This window comes from Tachypleus tridentatus, chromosome 7 (assembly GCF_004210375.1).
Source record: "Tachypleus tridentatus isolate NWPU-2018 chromosome 7, ASM421037v1, whole genome shotgun sequence".
In the NCBI taxonomy this organism is placed as follows: domain Eukaryota; kingdom Metazoa; phylum Arthropoda; class Merostomata; order Xiphosura; family Limulidae; genus Tachypleus; species Tachypleus tridentatus.
Window position 1 is genome coordinate 24,908,383 of NC_134831.1, and position 18,810 is coordinate 24,927,192.

Consider the following 18,810-nt stretch of genomic DNA (forward strand, 5'->3'; position numbering starts at 1 on the left):
GAAGTTAAGGAAGTTATGGAAGGAAAAGAACATTGTTTACAAGCCTAAGAATAAATGGAATATGAATGCGCCATGTAGTGAGCGGAAAAATGGCTCATATTTTCAGATATTAGCTAGTAATTTAAACTAAAATTAATGGTGAATAGCTTTCTTACCAGTAACCTACTATTTTCGTTGTTAAGTGGTAAAGTAGAGACCTCTATCGTCAAGATATGCAATCCTAATTCATGTAATAAGCAAAGCGTGACTGGAATAGTTGAGGCGGTTGAAAGAGACAAACTACGAACGATGGGCCACTAGCACACACGCAAAGAACGGTCATTGTGTTACTTGGTAGTGAACATTAACAACTTGGATAAAACATTTGCCAGATATGTTAAATACGTTTACTCAGCACACTTTAGTTTCCTAGATTAAGATAGGTAAGTTGGATCATACATCAGATTTTCTGCTAGGTTAACAGCTGCGAATGAAGTGTATGAATATTCAGAAGTATTCAAATATAATACTGGACAAGGACTAAGGACTTAAACGATCTTGCCAACTGAACTTTAGGTGTTCTCAAGTAAAATTACAAGGTCCCTAAGTAACGTCTTGAACAAACTATGACAAGTTCCGGAGGTTTTCTTTGTTTTTGGATCATAACCGTCACAGCAGCCACTAGTTTTGGTCGGCGTAGTGTTTCAGGTAAGTTTATATGCAGAATTAATATTTTATATAATACACAAAAGTATACATATTTCATCCATTTCTGCTCTATAATCAATATCAGGGGTGAACGTTTAACGACATTCACTGGTATTTAACGACGGAAGTTATATTGTAAGGCGATATTGGTACCGGGACTTATCTTAGTTGTTTTGTTATTGTTTATATTTAGACGTATATTTTTTCTTTCTCAAAAACAGGTGTACCTCACACAGCTGATTATTTTTAGATGTTTTCTCGTAGATTCCTGGTTAACACATGACCTTTTTTCTTCCTAAACAAATTAATACTGATGGATGAATATAATGCTAAACACGTAGTCGTTTATTTTTCTTGACTTGTTGTTAAATATATTTTCATTTATTTTATAATACGTTTAAAAACAGTGCATGCGAATATAAACAATTAATGATTCAACTAATAGCAAACTGACATTACTTTTATATAAAAACTTAAGAAATCAAACATCCTATATCGTCACTTAAAAGCGTGCCCCCCGCTAGTACAGCGGTAAGTCTACGGATTTACAACGCTAAAATCAGGGGTTTAATTCACCTCGGTGGGCTCAGCAGATAGCCTTATGTGAGTTTGCTATAAGAGAAACACACACACACACACACACACACAAACTTGAAAGTACTACTATTGTACTGATGTAAATATCATTTCTTCAAACTTTAACTTCTTTTTTCTCTCTTATGAAAGTACATAATACTTATTTGAATTCATGAGCCATTTGATACAAGAAAAAATTCATAAGATAGGGTAAACCAATAAACTAGCAAGTAAGTAACAGAAACGTAAAGAATAAATCATATTTAAAACTCTTATTGAAATTCAATTTTGAAATGATGGAATAGTCATTAAAACTAACTTAAATTTCAGTCTCTAATGAGGGAAGTATTCTGAAAATTCTTTTCAGACACGTGTTTGGAACCTACTCCGTTTAACCTAATACGTACAAAACTAACATGTTAATTATAATTTTGACCTTTAAACATCCATTAAGGTTTGGTTTTGAATTTCTCGCAAAGTTACACGAGGGTTATCTGCGCTAACCGCCTAATTTAGCAAAGCAAGACTAGAGGGAAGGCAGCTAGTCATCACCGCCCACCGCCATCTCTTGGGCTACTCTTTTACCAACTAATAGTGGGATTGATCGATACATTATAACGCTCCCACGGCTGAAAGGGTGAGCATGTTTAGTAGGAGAGTGATCCAAACCCTCCACCCTCGGATTACGAGTCAAGTGCTTTAACCACCTGGCCCTACCGGAAGAAGGAAAGTTAAATGACGTTTGTGCATCAGTTTTTATTATTTGATTTTTAAGAGGTATCCATTTAACTCACGAACAATATGAAGTTTTGAAACAGCTTTTTGTGGGATATCATACTATAGCGCAATTCTTGTTTATGTGATACTGGAAAATAGCATTATTACGCGATGTGCACTTCCCAACTTCGCAAAAATTTTATTCAGTGTGCATATGCAATAAGGTCACGATTTTCTCGTTTTACCTCCGTTTAACGTCACGAAGAGCATCATTCTCAGGGTGCAAATTTGATGTCATGAACATGTTACACGAGAATCAAATGCACCGGAGCCATGGGTAATTAAAAATAATCTTTCTACTTACGAAATAATAGAACTGATCTACCAAAAAGAAATAACTTTCAGACTAAATATGTAAATCTAGAAACATCATTATGATTACTTGAAATTAGTCGTGACAAAGAATGTGAAAGTTTTGAACACTAAACAAACGTTATTTAGTTTAATTACGTAAGTAGAAACACGTAAACCTTCTTGTCAGATTAATTTCTGTTTGTGTGTGTGTGTTTTCTTATAGCAAAGCCATATCGGGATATCTACTGAGCCCACCGGGGGGAATCTAAACCCTGATTTTAGCGTGTAAGTCCGTAGACTTACCACTGTGCTAGCGAGGGGGGGGTAATTTCTGTAAAACGTTTCGTTTCTGACAGTAAGACATGATCGCGTACAATATTTAAGGTTGAAGTACGTGATCATGCCTCGTTGTTAGAAACAAAACGTTATACAGAACGAAATATAATATTCCACAAACAGCAATTTCAAAACTTAATATTAGTATTTATTTTCATCACGTGAGGTGAAGGATAAACAAAGAAAAAGTGAAGAACAATCCAAAGTATCCATAAAAGAGAACTAGCCTCAAAATGATTATGCATGTTCCAATAAATTTTAAAATACATGGAATCCTAAAAGAATCCAGAAAAAAAAAAGTGTAAGTTCAAAGTATTCGTTTGTAAGTCGTATAAATACTTAAAGAGAGTTTGTAACTGTTGTTTCTACCAATACGTACATGTACGTCAATTTCACATTCTCTAACCACTTTTCGTTTTTTCAATATAACAGTCTTGGCATAATCACTGTAACAAATTGTAATTAGAACTGAGAAAAAGAAATTCTAATACTCCAACGCTCCTAAAGCAGCTTGTGTATGTTTACGCACTGTGAGGTATTATAAGCTTCTCCGTTGCTCTATTCACACACACTCGTACGTATACACACAGATATATATATATATATATATATATCCAGTATTTCTCAATCTCTGAAAGAAAAACCAAAAGCATTTGTTAGTAATGGGCATATGGTGATAACCAAAAAACATAAATTAATTTTATTCAACTACTTTTAAGTTGTATATTTTGAGACGTATTTTTTCCCCCAGTATCTCAGCGGTATGTCTGCGGACTTACAACGCTAAAAACCGGGTTTCGATACTCGTGGTGGGCAGCGTACAGATAGCCCATTGTGTAGCTTTGTGCTTAATTCAAAACAACATCAGAAGTATTTTAAATTTTTTTTTGAAAGTTAAATGGTACAGGGAAAGTCATTTGCCAAAGAAGGACAAATGAAATCCCTAAGAACATTTTGAGTTAAAACTGTCTTGCGAATTATATAAAAGAATATTTTCTGTTGATCGAAATATCTCCAAGCACGTGGTGTTTTCTTCCTAGGCCTTTTGTTACTCTGCTTTTTTCTTTTGCTACTGAAAGTAGAAAAAAAAAAGTTGTAACTGTGTTAAACACGGCAATACTGCACAGATAAATTTAGAATAAAAATGTTCAAAACATGTGGCTATAGAAATATATATATACAGTTTACGTGCTATTAATATAGCACCTATTGAGATTTTTCTACACTGAAGTGTGAAGTTTACGCATTTCCTAAAACAGTACAATGGTATATTTGTTCATTCTTATGCTCTACATAGTTTCAAATACGATTATTTCAGTCATTCTCATCCCTAGGTTTCTTGTATTTATCTTCTAGGTTTGGGAGACGATGAAAGTTAAGTTGCTATTATTCTGCAATTATAGAACACACTCTTATTCTTGACAGCTTAGTGCTTTGCTTTCCAGCTGCTACCTTAAAACACTCGCTTGGAGGACTGATACTGTTTGGCACTCTCATTGGGTTTATTTTGAGCGTTTCAAACTTAAGTTATTTTTGGCTCAGAAAGTGTGTCCTGCAACCTGTACTGTAGAAGGAAATGGTTAGTATTCTGGAGAGAGAATAAAATTCAGTCAATACTTTTAAATCAAAATTTTCTGGATTTTCGGAACACATTTTAAGAAAATGATGTATTTTGTATTAAGGTACAAATTCAAGTTCTGGTTTCAAAATAGTACCTACCAAGGTTGAGCTAGTTATTTACCTAATTAATATTAAGGGAAAAGTTTTTCTTAATCACATTAAATATAGACCTATTTTAAGAATTTTTTTTGGTTGTTTAATCTTGCGCAAAGCTATTCGAGGGTTTAATAAATCAATAAAATCAACGTTTCATATTTATGCAATTTGAAAATCGTAATTGAAGAAATTGTATAAAAACACAAAAAAATGTCTGCATTTTATACTTATACTTACAGAGCTTTAAAAATATAGTGATTAAGGACAGGAATATATAAGTAATGAATTATTATTAATTAAATACAAGCTGAATTACTCGTTCCCTGCACAGGTGTCCAAATTACTTGAAATAAGTATTTAAAAAAAATATTTTAGAAACATTTATTTCAAAAATTCAATTTTCGCAACATTTTAATTTTTATGTAAACCTTTGATTTTCAAAATAAAAAATCACCCAATTAAAATTATAGCTTCTTGATAAACCACACTGAAAATCATCGTGATGAGATGTCGAATGTAATCCTTGTCTTCTTCTATCTCTTTCTTCTTTAGTTTCCATCAGACTTCTTGTTTCAGCTGCCTTCCTTATTCCTTCAAGTCTTTTATTTCTTAATTATTTAGATTCTTCTACAAGTATTTCAGATTTTGTAACTCTTTTCACCTTCAAGTCTTACTTCTTCTTGCTTCAGCTCATTTTTTTATCTTTCTGCTTTTGTTGCAGCCTTTAAAATATACTTGAGACATATGATGTGGCTTTTCTTGGCATTTTAAGATTTAATCACACACCTTACTTTTGTTCTAAAAGATTAATAATCAAATGAGAGCTTAAAGTCGTTTGTATTGAATTTTACATCATGGGAAATGATCAGTTAATACCAGTTTCAAAATAGAGAGTGATCAATATAATAAAGTGCCTTTAAATTAAATCAAATAATGAGTACTTTTATGAGTACTGATCGACAAGTGATCAGTATAATAAAGTGAAGCATCAGTTCATCATGTGCTCTTAAATTAAATCAAATAATTATTCCTTTTGTTGGACTGGCATGGCCTAGCGCGTTAAGGCGTGCACTTTGTAATCTGAGGGTCGCGGGTTCGCGCCCAAACATGCTCGCCCTCCCAGCCGTGGGGGTGTTATAATGTTACGGTTAATCCCACTATTCGTTGGTAAAAGAGTAGCCCAAGAGTTGGCGGTGGGTGGTGATGACTAGCTGCCTTCCCTCTAGTCCTACACTGCTAAATTAGGGACGGATAGCACAGATAGCCCTCGAGTAGCTTTGTGAGAAAATTCCAAAACAAACAAACAATCCTTTTGTTAATGTATGACGTTCATTACAAGTACGCTTTTAAAAATAGCAGAACAGTAAAGCATTGCATTGTATTGCGAATGAAAGATTTTAATGGCTAAATACTCCCAGATTCTTGAAACAAAGTAATTTCCTACAGTTCAACAATTTTAAACCTCGCGATCGTTAATGGAATATCAGTGAAACTGAAAACACTCTAAACACTCACCAATATATCAACGCGCTTCACCTTCTTTTCTCTTTATCAACCCACTCTCATAGAGGGGGCATATACATAAAAACGGTAATGATAAAAAAAGAAACAAATAAATATGATACATAAAACAATTGTTTATAATGAACAAACAACTCGAAAGAAACTAATTACACACACACACACATTGAAAACTCAATAAGCTAAACTTGCCGCAAGGACATACCTGTGAGAAGTACCCTTCATCAACTTAACAAGTTTACAATGTAAAAAATAAAATTCATCCAATTACTTTATTGGGAAATCTAAAAAATAAAAAATACATTTTAAATAATCGCTTTAAAATAACACAATAAATAAATAAGTTAATCTTTTTATAAAAACACCATCCGTGCATAAAATAGACCCTTTTGCTAAGAATCTAATAATACGAGACACAACTGAGCATAAACCTAAGATTTGTCTTTAAAAGAACCCACCAAAAAGCCCAGGCATTTCTCACGATCTGTAAGTACACTATATTTGATACTAAATGACAAACAAAATTCTGTAGTTGCTGAACCCCATCATACTGAAAGATAAATGTATAATACATTGTAATGACATCTGACAAAAAAGAATAACCCGTACGAAACAAATTCACGTCTGTTGTAGCTGCAATACGCACATAATCTAAACCTAATAAAGGGATTAAAACAGCACATCCAATGTTTGTTCCATTCCTCTCGGTAGACTCAGCAGATAGCCCAATGTGGGTTTGCTATAAAAAACACACATTTATTCCACTGAGTAGGTAATATTCCAGAACTCGAAATATGGTATACTCCCGAAGGTTGCATACAGACTTGTAATATGAAAAAGAAGGAATTCATAGACAACCCCTCAAAATGAAAACAACCGTCTCCAGAAGGGTTATAAAAATGCAAAGAAACACTTGGAAAAGCGTTAGACATCGGGAACTGAAAGAGAAAAGAGTTCTCCAATTGTTAGGAATTACAGAATGCAGATGTTTAATTGATATCTTTGAACAAATTAACAGTGTACTCCTTCCATAAAAACCGCGGAACCACCTCATACAATACATTTCGAGCCAGTACAGTCCCAGAGTCTACAAACTCCTAAAAATGAAGCGAACTTCCACGATTTTCAACCAATAATGGATTATGAAACAAATAATGACTAAAAAATCCCTCGAATCAAAAGTAGGATCTTGTACAAACATACTAGTAAAAAGAATCCAGCTCTGAAGACTTTGCTGAAGAAAAGGATTTTAAGACAATAATTTGAATGAAAATTTTACACTATCTCAGACTCGCATACATACCTAGAAAATAATATATTAATGAACCGAAATCTCCTGAAAATCCTGGTTAACACATTTCTGTAATAATTTTAAGCGAAGAGCTCACTTAAGAAGACGCAAATTCCTTAACTTAGCCCCCTATAGTACAGCAATAAGTCTACAAATTTAAAATGTTAAAATCAGGGGTTCGATGCCCATTGGTTGGCTCAGCAAATAGCATGATGATGTGGCTTTGCTATAAGAAAAACACACAATTTAATAAATAATAATTTATATTTTATTAAATTAAAGCCCATTTTCGAGAAATGGTTTGTTATTAAGATCTCATATCGACGTTTATGAATAGTCACATGCTAAATAAATGTCAAGATATTTCTACGAAAACTCTCACGCCACTTATCTAACAACAATCGCACTTGAACTGGATTCCAAATCAAAGTTGCTACAAGATAAATTAATAACCAAGGATTTACCTTGCAGAGACAAGTGAGAATACATGTGATATTAGCCCACAATACTGACTAATTAGAATGAGTCATCACCTCAGGACCTCTATGAAAAACTACATCAAAGATACAGAGTCTATCATAACCTATCCTAAAAACGTTCATGAACAGCTTTTGCCTACCAACCCAACTTCCTATCTGCAGGCCACAGCTGTTTTCATAGCTAAACCGGCTACTAGAAGCCTTAGCATAAACCTCAGAAATTTATCGAACACAAGATAAAGAAGCCATTATATTCAAGATTTAAATTCGTGCCATCAACATGTTGATAAATAAGACTTGTGTAGGAAAAGAGATTTAGAAAAAATAAATATACCATGTAAAGGTTCAGTATAAATTACATATAAAAGTGTGACAAAGAATAGCTTTTATGAACACCTTTGGCGATTGGGAAAAAAATCCGTAGAAAACAACGACATTATATTTCACTGCAATGAAACATCATTATAACACATGAGTTACCAACGTAAAAACTGAGGGCGAAAGCAAATTCGTTGTACAAAACAAATAAATATCGACGTTCAGTTCCATCAAAAGCTTTCATTTGGTCTAACTTTTGTAACACCCCTCCCTTAACTTGTACCTTCAATAAGTCCAACAACAACTTTAATAAAGTCGGTACTTCTACATCCGACCAACAATACATGCAGCTTAATATATTGAAATAAGAGACTCTATATCCTTAGAAATGTACCTCTCCAAGACTCTTGCAAAAAACGTCTACTTCACATTCAACAATGGAATAACGACTATTAGAAACCAAACGTCTATGGCCACCTTTAAGAATAGGGGTTATGATAATTGTTTTTCGCACAATTTACAATATATACCAATAACGAAATATTTTATTAAGTAATTGAATAAAACCACCAATACCAATAAAATCATTCGACAAAATTCAGAAGTGAAATTATCCAAACATGGTTGTATTTTACCATCCATCCTTGAAACGGCTGATAAAACTTCCTCACAGTAATATAAACATCACAAACACTTTAATAATCATTATTAAGAAACTTATTAACATGAAAAATGACACACTGTAAACAAAACATTCCCCTCCTTATCTCGATACATAACTCTGAGTCGTACTTAAGCAGAATCTAGTCTGTTTCACAGTGACTTTGCGTCAACGCCACGTCTATAATAAACAAACTCATAATTTCTAGCTTACATTGATGATGATGTTCAGAAAGTAAAAAATATTTAGTCGACCGTTTGCTCCCTTCCATCTAACGAATACGAGAACGTAGTACTATTCCCTCAGTACCAATACCCTCAACTTGAACTTGCAAATCATACAACCCTAAATGAGAGTCGTAACTCCCATTCAATAGCCCATTCTAATGAAAACGACCAGGAACAGCAGTTCAGTGTGGCCATATGGTTAGAATGGTTGACTCGCAATTAGAGAATCGCAGTTTTGGATCACCGTCTTACCAAACATTCTTGCTTTTCCTCCTGTGAGGGCGTTATAATGTATGGTCAATCCCACTATTCTTTGGTAAAAGAGTAGCCTGAGAATTAGTAGTGGGTGATGAAGACTAGTTGCCTTTTCTCTAGTTTTTTACAACCAAATTAGGGACAGCTAGCACAAGTAACGTTCGTGTAGCTTTTCACGAAATTTAAAACAAACAAATAAACTGAAAAGAGCGTTTCTTCTCCCGTTACCTACCAAACTTCTGAGACAATCATAGTTTAGCATGCTGACTACAATGTTCAATACCAAATTCCTCCCACCCCATATTACAAATAACTAAACTCAATATAGCATTTCAATTCATCAACTATAAAATTCATCACTGAAATGCGAATAACCACGGTCACAAACAACCACACGAAAGTCAAAGTCTACTTGTAGAAGAGCACGATCATTTTGGGAGAACAGTAATAGAGTAAAATCAGAAATATCACGTTTCAGGAAGTATAAATAGGAATTTTACCAATTCAGGACTGCTTTATTTCACCAGCAACGTACTGATGTGAAGTAAACCAAATACAGAACAAAATCGTTTAAAAGTGAAAACAGTTGCAACCAATGGAGAAAAATCCAGATAACAAAGATCACTAGGTAACGCGAAAAAGATATTTGGCGAGAGAAACTGAGATATATAGTTAAAATCACCATCAAGAATAGTATCAAAATCTACACGGGGTAGATACAAAATTGCCAACGGACGTCAACATTGCTTAGTTCATAGATATTAAATAAGATGAAAGTATAATCAGAAGTAATACATTTACCAGATATAATACGTCTACTATTATCATAAAACTATAAAGAAGTTTACTGAGACAAAGCTTTGTCAACAAAAATAGCTATTTATTGACTACCAGCAACATTAGATACAGAAACAGAGCCATACGACATGACAAAATAGAAACAAACGTCAACAGAAAATATCTTCTGAACACACACTACAGAAAATCGGCACTGAGAATAATAAAAAAGAATGTATGTAACTTAGTTAAACATCTCAAGCAATTACAAGTGAGGACACCAAGTTTTAAATTTAATGAAATTAAAGATTAAACTTTGTTATAATTCCAAAACTTTGCCCCATCGCCTCACGCATTCTGGTACGAATGGGTGTTTATAGAAACGTTCATGTCCATACACACATAGGTACCACTTGCTCTAGAAGAATCAATCAATCATCAATGGTTTGGTCAGGAGAGGTTGCCTATGGTTTAGATATGTCCATACAAAACCAAGCCACATGAACTTGTGCATTACATCTATAAACTCACAATTATGGATATTCACGATACAGATAATCTTAGTTTAACACATACGAGTGCTGTTCAAAAAATACGCTGACTGATGTCATAAAACAAAATGTACTTTATTTAGAAGTTACAGGTCTGGGACCCCTTCAAAGTACTCTCCTCCCCAACGCAGACACGTATCCCAACGGTGTTTTCACTTGTTGAAACAGTCCTGGTACGCTTCTTTTGTAATGTCCTCCAGCTCCTTCGTCGCATTTGCCTTAATCTCGGGAATCGTCTCAAATCTTCTTCCTTTCAAGGGTCTTTTGAGTTTGGGGAACAAGAAAAAATCGCAAGGAGCAAGGTCAGGTGAGTAGGGGGGTGGGGAAGGACAGTGATTGAGTGTTTGGCCAAAAACTCACGAGTTCTGAGGGCTGAATTTCGCAGCAACACGGTGCATCTTCAATTTTTCGGTCAAAATCTCGTAACAAGATCCAACTGATATCCCACACTCTTCAGCAAGCTCCCTGACAGTCAGACGTCGATTTGCTCCCACCAGGGTGTTGATTTTGTCGACGTGTGGGTCGTCAGTTGACGTGGAAGGACGTCCAGGACGCTCATCATCTTCAATGGACTGTCGATCATCCTTAAAACGTTCATGCCACTTGAAACATGCCGTACGTTTCATAGCAACATCACCGTAAGCCGTGTTAAGCATAGCAAAAGTTTTAGTCGCAGATTTTCCAAGTTTAACACAAAATTTCACAGCAAGTCGTTGTTCCTTCAGGTCATTCATTCTGAAATCCGCCAAAAGAAAAAAATCGCACTTCACTTAAAACCGCGTAAATAATACACAAATGAAGATATCTGCAATCAGGAAATGGCGTCGTAATCAGCTGATCTGTGTGAACCTAGCGACACCAAGCGGATTCCCCTGGAACTAACTAGAGCCGCGCAATTCAAACAGTCCGCGTATTTTTTTAACAGACCTCGTAGGAGGAAGAGGTCAAATGTACCTGACCCTCCTGGGTATTTAACAACATCAATACCCAAATACCCACACAGTCAAACAACAACAACAACAACAACAACAACATCAGACCTCGTAGATTGCAGATACAACTGCGTGTTTACTAAAACGTTCTTGTCCATACGCAAATCAAATACTTGTGGGATAGTTGCAAAGCCATCGTAAATCAGATGTTTGTGAAAAAGTTGCAAGTCATATATCATATCTTTACGAAATAGTAGCAGGAAGTTTGGAACAGTTGACAAGTTGTAGGTCATCCTCAACCCTCTTAGGTAATACCAGAAACTCGTCACTCTGTTTAGGAACACCATTTAGACTGTCTCACTCTACTAAATGTTCCTCAGCAGACAGGTTCTCATACACATAATCCATCTCATTCGCAACTACAGTAGACTTGCTTGAAAATAATTAATCGTTACTAGTTTGTTTGTAATTAAGCCCAAAGCTACAGAATGGACAGTCTGCCATGTACTGAACAAGAGTATTGATATATGGTTTATGGTCCAATCATTGCTTTTTATTGTAAAACAGCTGTTAAATTATCCATGTTTCCTCACCAGGGGTGGTCTGTTGTTTAGAATGATTATAATCACGACATTTTTATCATTGCGGTAGTAGTAATTCTTGATATAGATGAACTTCACGAATACAAAGGTTACAGATACGACTTTGTTAATTATGTTACACGTGCACAAACAGCCCTTCTCAAGAGGCCAAGGAGCTCCATAACATAAGGAAAGGAAGCACGAAAGCCTATAAACACAACTCGAACATGTTTTGTACAAAAGTAAACGCTATTGTTTCCTTTTCACACAATAGTCCCTTTCTCTTGCAATCTAACTTCTCTAACAGTGCATTACCACCAATGTACTTCTGTATGACAAGAAACAAAATTGTAAGAACACGATGATAAACTAAACTCCCCCGTATGAATGCCACACCATGAACAAGAGCTAACTCTGCATCGGATGCCAAAATAAATATCACTTCACACTCTTCTGGACAAAGTTCTATCAGAGGAAATAAATATCTCCCAGTTGTTGCTCAGATACCGTCTGTAACACGTTACCATGTCCACCAGTAGTTGTATCCATAACTGTACTACGCTTCATGATGTCAGTAATTTCGTTACCTTTTTGTGACCATACTTGTAGAGGACGATACATTACAAAATTCACCCTCTTCTCCAAAACAAAGTTTGGAAATTAAGATGGGCAGAAAAGCTTTGAGAAAAACAAACGAACAACAACACTACTCACAATGCCAAACTACTCTGAGACTGCAGATAAATTCCATCATTTTGAAACTCAGATTAATTGATATATGTAAATGAAAGTCTTACCCATTCTGTATTTACCTTAATTTAAATATATCATTTAAGGATAACTTGATGTTATACTTCCTGATAAACACTTCCAGTTTATTTTTACAAGGCATATTTACCAAGAAATTATAGTATTATACTAAAAATCTTTTTGGTGGAAGCTCTTTAGATGTGCTCCTTAATTATGATTATATTTTAAACGTAAATCTCAACGCACTAGAGTAAAGTGAGCCGTACATTGAAAAATAGAGACATGTTTGATAATTAGCATTTCCCACAGTTTAGATGAAAATAGCGAATGGTGTTACAATATTATAAAAAAATACAGAAATTGGCTAGAAGTTGGAAGATGATTGGCAAAATCAAATATGCGCCTTTTTTGTGAAAAACCTGAGGAAGGGGAATTTTATCCCTTTCCCGCTTATGCGTTAGTGTGTATCCTTGAAAAACAAGGAAATGCAATGAGAAAATTTAGCCAATTATTATGAATTTCATGCACGAATCATACCAAGCGTCGGGCGCGTGCATACCCGATTCGATTTTATTACTCATCACCACCTTTATTGAGCCATCCTCAAATCTATTTTAATTATTATATGTTTAAAGTTATCGGTGTGATAGATGGACAAACATAATTCTGACATCTTAGCTTTATTTCTGAAACCGCAGAAGTCACCATGTCAAGTTTGGTGGAGACTGGTGTAATAGGAGTTGATGGGATTTTTCTTTTGTACATATAGATGTTGCAAGAAGATTTCAACTAAATATAGTGGATGAATCATTTCAGAAATCAAAATAAAACATACTGCATTATATTCCAGTATTAACTGGTCAATATGCAAAGCTTTTAAAAAACAACAAAACTTTTGTCCAATTTTTAAACATGCTTCAAATAACCGTTCCATCAAACATGCTCTCCCTTTCAGCCGTGGGGGCGTTATAATGTGACGGTCAATCCAACTATTCGTTAGTGAAAGAGTAGCCCATGAGTTGACGGTGGGTGGTGATGACTAGCTGACTTCCCTCTAATCTTACACTGCTGAATTAGGGACGCCTATTGCAGATTACCGTCGTGTAGCTTTTCGCGAAATTCAAAAACAAACAAAAAACAAGCTACAGTGAGTTTGTCTTAATTCCCTAATGGAATGAACAAAATTTAAGAGGAAAAGGTTAAACTGTTATATACACATTTGATGCTTAAGAATAATTTGTATATAATAGTAGCTGACATACCCGGTTGCACAAAGACAGTCAGTTTCGGGCATCATATGTTCCTCTCTTTGAGGGAGACCTGGAGTCTCTAGTTTATATAAGTACAATTATATATGAAAGCAGAGCTAAATCTAACTTTCATTTTGAAAATTACAATTATCGCATATAAGTTAAGTTAATTGCTATCACAAAATAATTAAATATACATATTAGGTATCTTAAAATTCCAAATTTTAACAATATGTAAAAGTAGACCTAATTCAAATATTTTATATTTAGACCTCAAAATTTAGTAATAATTTTTTTTATCGGAAAAGTATTTATTTGTTTAACTTTCTTGCACAGAGTTATGAAAACCTTTGTGCACATAGTGTACGTAATCTTGAACTAATAAACTAGAGAAAAGACAGCTAGTCAATTGTGTCCACCTTCAGCTCTGAGGCTACTCTTTTCTAATTGCATAGTAGAACTTAACCATCATTTGTATAATACATCGACAATCCCAAGGTGTGGAGTGAGTTTATAGGGCAAAGGGTATACGAACCACAAGCATCTCTGTTTACATTTTGGACATACTAACCATTAAAATCTCGCCTGGTCCATATTAAAATTAAAATGTAATAACATAACATTCATAGTAAAATTACGCGCATTTAGTAGTGTGCTATTGAGTTGTATAATTAAGTATCAGTGATTTTACGTGATATATATATGTATCTATTGAACATTATTTGAAACATTTACTTTTCCTTGTTTATATTGTTAGTTACATCAAGTACAATTTTGTAGCAGAACATCATCTTAATAAATGTAATAAAGGTAAAAAATAATTCGTTTCTTGGTATTTAATATGATTAGAGAAAAAGCAAAGTGGTGTAATTATACGAAAATTTTGTCAGACATGAATCTTTTTCTAAACTGACCTTAAAATATTCATTGATATACTTTACATTTTCGTTAAACAAACCCCTGGTTGTAATTATCTATCTAACAAAATTATTTTATTGTATTTTTTCCAATCACTGTTTAATTTAACTTGTTTCAATTTGAATGTAAAACATATAAATTAACACCCACGGTTAGTGTCTTAAATTTCAAATAACAATAATAATAATTAATTGAATACCTGAAAAAGTTGTCAGGAGAACAGGGATATTAGAAATGTTTGGTTAGTTTGAAGTATTTTACTTTCTACCTTTATCAGTAATCCAAAGATACTACCCGTTACTTTTTTTTCTAAATAGAAGAACTCTAAGAATTGAATAAGCAAATTCTGTCAAAGTATTTTAATTTATGAAAACATATACATAAATCATATCCTTCTCATACTTGTCCAACTCAAATGCAAAAATAAGTGATAAAAAATTACTTTTAAAGTAAAGCTAAGATGAAACTATGTGATAATAATAAAAACCCACTTTATATATAAAGCATCATTGATAATAATCTCTATATTGCTTATGTGTTTCTTACAGCAAACCCACATCAGGCTATATGCTGAGTCCACTGAAAGGAATCGAACCCTTAATTTTAGCATTATAAATCTAAAGACTTACCACTGTCCCAGGGGGTAACTGCTTTTTACTTTGGTCACTTCTTGTTATATAACAAATTGTGAAAGAATTATATCAAAATGTATAATTGGTTACTCATATGTAATTAAACTTTGGCTGTTTCTTAAAGCTGCAATCCGCTTTGCTGATAAACAACGTAACTGCTATGTTTTCACACTAGTTTTCCAGATACCAATGGTGGGCTGATTCTTATGGTCTTGTTTTTTTAACACCGCATTTAAAATTATTTTGGTTATTTATCTTTCGTGTGCAAAAAAAAAAAAATCAATAACATGATGTTAAAGGAGCTCCATAATAAATATTTTTTTTCTTTTATACATTTTCAATATAATTTCATTGCGAGCATCAGTAAAAAAGTATTCGTCGTTGTTATAAACGTATTTCAGTACGAATATATTAGCTACAATTTTTACGTTTTCGTAAATTAGATTTCGTTCACGTTTTTTAGCTTTCGTACTACATATTTAATTTAATTCGAAGATAATGATTCCCTTATTCTGTGTTAAGAAGTTGTTTTCAGTTAACCTGTTTGTAAGGTTTTGTTGTTTTTTTATATATGAAACTGAGAAGAATGTTAATTCACTTTTGACTAAAAGGAAGTTAAGAGTAAAACTTACAACACTGATAATTTGGAATATTTCGTGTGAAGTAATTTCTTGAAATTTGTTTTTGCTTATATTAAACTTTGTTTTTTATTTATGTGTTATAGTCCATGAAGCAGACCCCCAAAATTTAGATCTGGCTAAAAGCAGAGATGTCTAAATGACACTATATTTTTTAATTAGCCATATATTGGAATTGTCTGAAAATATGTGGTTGACATTTGAGATCTACAACGAAATTGTTATTGGCAGCCATATTTCGAGGCGGCTTCCAGTTCATCAAACATGCAAGTTATTTTACATCTGACTACCTAAATCCAAGTTCACCTTAACAAATTGTATTTCAGATTGTTTGCCTTTTAACAATGATTCTTTGTGAGAATTAAGTAACAAAAGATGTCCAGTGTTCCCATAAGTAAGAAATCCAATAATATTCATATACCTTATATATTCTTCCCACCGATAAACCGATTATCTTTATTACCTGTCACGGTGATTGGTTGAGGGAGGCACTCTAGTTTTTTTTTTTCAGTGACAAAACGATTAAAATAGTCACCTGACGTTATTTCTGATTTCGGACTGGGTTTTAAATCAATAGACCTCTTTACATAGGGTTACCAATTATCTGTACCAACTTTCTCGAAGATTGATCGAGGAGTTTTAGACTTATCACGGTAACGGTGAGATCCAAATATGCCCACTTAGCAGCCGTATTGGATGTCGAACCAGGCTGAAAATCAACAGACTTCTTTTCACAGACCCATGAATTCGAGGGCTTATATTTTGCCTCTCATGGCTGCAAAATCTCGTTCCGCAGTTTGTGACCGTAAGTAACGGATAAATCATACTGTTCGATCACAGTAGCTCAATAGTTGGCGATGTTCTGTTGAATAGCTGCTTCTCCTCTAGCGCAAACAGCCCTTATGTAACTTTGCGCGAGTATCCGGCACTCTCACTCAAATATATATAGTTCAATTCATTGATGTTTAATCATTATAATATCAATGTGTACTGGTTCACTCACCTTTCCATGAATGAATATGTATTTTAAAATATGCTATAATTACTGTACATTTTATTAAATTAAAAATAAATAAAAGAAAACTTTATCGTGTTCGCGAAATAATGTCTGTTTGTTTGTTTTGAATTTCGCGCAAACCTACTCGAGAGCTATCTGTGCTAGCCGTTTTTAATTTAGTAGTGTAAGACTAGAGGGAAGGCAGCTAGTCATTACCGCCCACCGCCAACTATTGGTCTACTCTTTTATCAACGAATAGTAGGATTGACCGTCACATTATAACGCCCTCACGGCTGAAAGGGCGAGCATGTTTGGTGCGACCGGGATTCGAACCCACGTAAAATGATAAACATAATTTTGAAACACGCGATCTTTGACACTAATTTACCTGCTGAAAGCAACAAAAGAGTTTGTTTCTGTTACAAAAACCGTATTTGTACTTTAAAGGACTGAAAAATTCTCTGATAAAACTCTTCAGTAGCAGAACATAGCTTAAAATTATTTATTTATTTGAAGACTGGCTAAACTTAAGTGTATAACAATTCTATATGAACGAAATGAAGTAAAACCCCATAATCTAAGCGCTTTAATTTCATTTATATCAAGACTTCTTGAACCTATGTGTTTCTCTAACATTATAAAATTCTATGTGAAAGATATGTTAAAATAATACATTATTGAATTACCTATAATCTGTAATGTTTTGTTTTTATGACATATTCAATTAATCGTTTGCAGAATTAAGTCGACTGTCTCATTTTTGCGACACTGGCATTAGATGTAGAAGCCAATAACACAACATATATTGTTTCTTTGGCTTTATTAGGGCAACAAAAACAAACCTTTGTTTAACCTGAAATAAGTATCGCATTTGTTAAGTAGGTTAAGCAGCCCGGTGGGACATCCATGCCCCCAAGATCTAGCCGATGCGTTACTATGAACTTATTAGGAGTATTGACTATCATAGTTACAACACGTCCAGTATTGCTAACAAGGGAGTGTATTCACCAACATATCCCACTCAAACCAAGAATCTGCCAAACAATAATCTGGCAAATCAGTCATTTAGCCACGCTTGGCTATTAGTAAAAACAAAGTGCATTACGGTCTCAAATGTATATTCTAGACCTATATATATTATTATTTGATAAACTAAAAAGCTTAGATTTTTCACTGTATTTTCGGTTTTTTTTTTTTTTTACTGATTCAACGTTAGAAAACAACAAACAATTGTTTCACACAACCTCAATTTAGACACGCAACTGAATCACTTTTCAATTTATGTGGTGATTAGGGTGCTTGATTCGTAACCAGTAGGTCCCGGAATCGAACTTTGTTATAAAATATACTCGCTCTGTCAGCTAATGACATTATAGTGTGACTGTCATTTCCACTATTCCTCATTGAAACTATCTCAAGGTTGGCCAAGTGTATCGTTACATTCACTCTAGTCTACCACTTCAAGAGTAGAGTAAAGGGCTCAGCATGGCCAAGTGGTTAAGCCATTCTACTCTGAGAGTCGCACGTTCGAAACCCCGTCAGGCTAAACATGCCCCCTCATCAGCATTGAGAGCATTATAATATGACTCACTGGCAAAAAAATAGGCCAAGAGTTGGCGGTGGGCGGTGATGACTAGCTGCCTTCC

General features: G+C 34.1%; 1 protein-coding gene across 3 annotated transcripts in view; it reads left to right on the forward strand.

The window, feature by feature from the left end:
* The first annotated feature begins 216 nt into the window (after positions 1-216).
* Positions 217-18,810, forward strand: part of LOC143255330 (hemicentin-2-like) — a 147,134-nt gene continuing 128,540 nt past the window's right edge. For all 3 annotated transcript variants that reach the window (XM_076510811.1, XM_076510812.1, XM_076510813.1), the window contains exon 1: positions 217-687. In XM_076510811.1, coding sequence (XP_076366926.1) covers positions 606-687 — 82 coding nt within the window. In that variant the 5' untranslated portion in view covers positions 217-605. The remainder of the gene's footprint in view (positions 688-18,810) is intronic.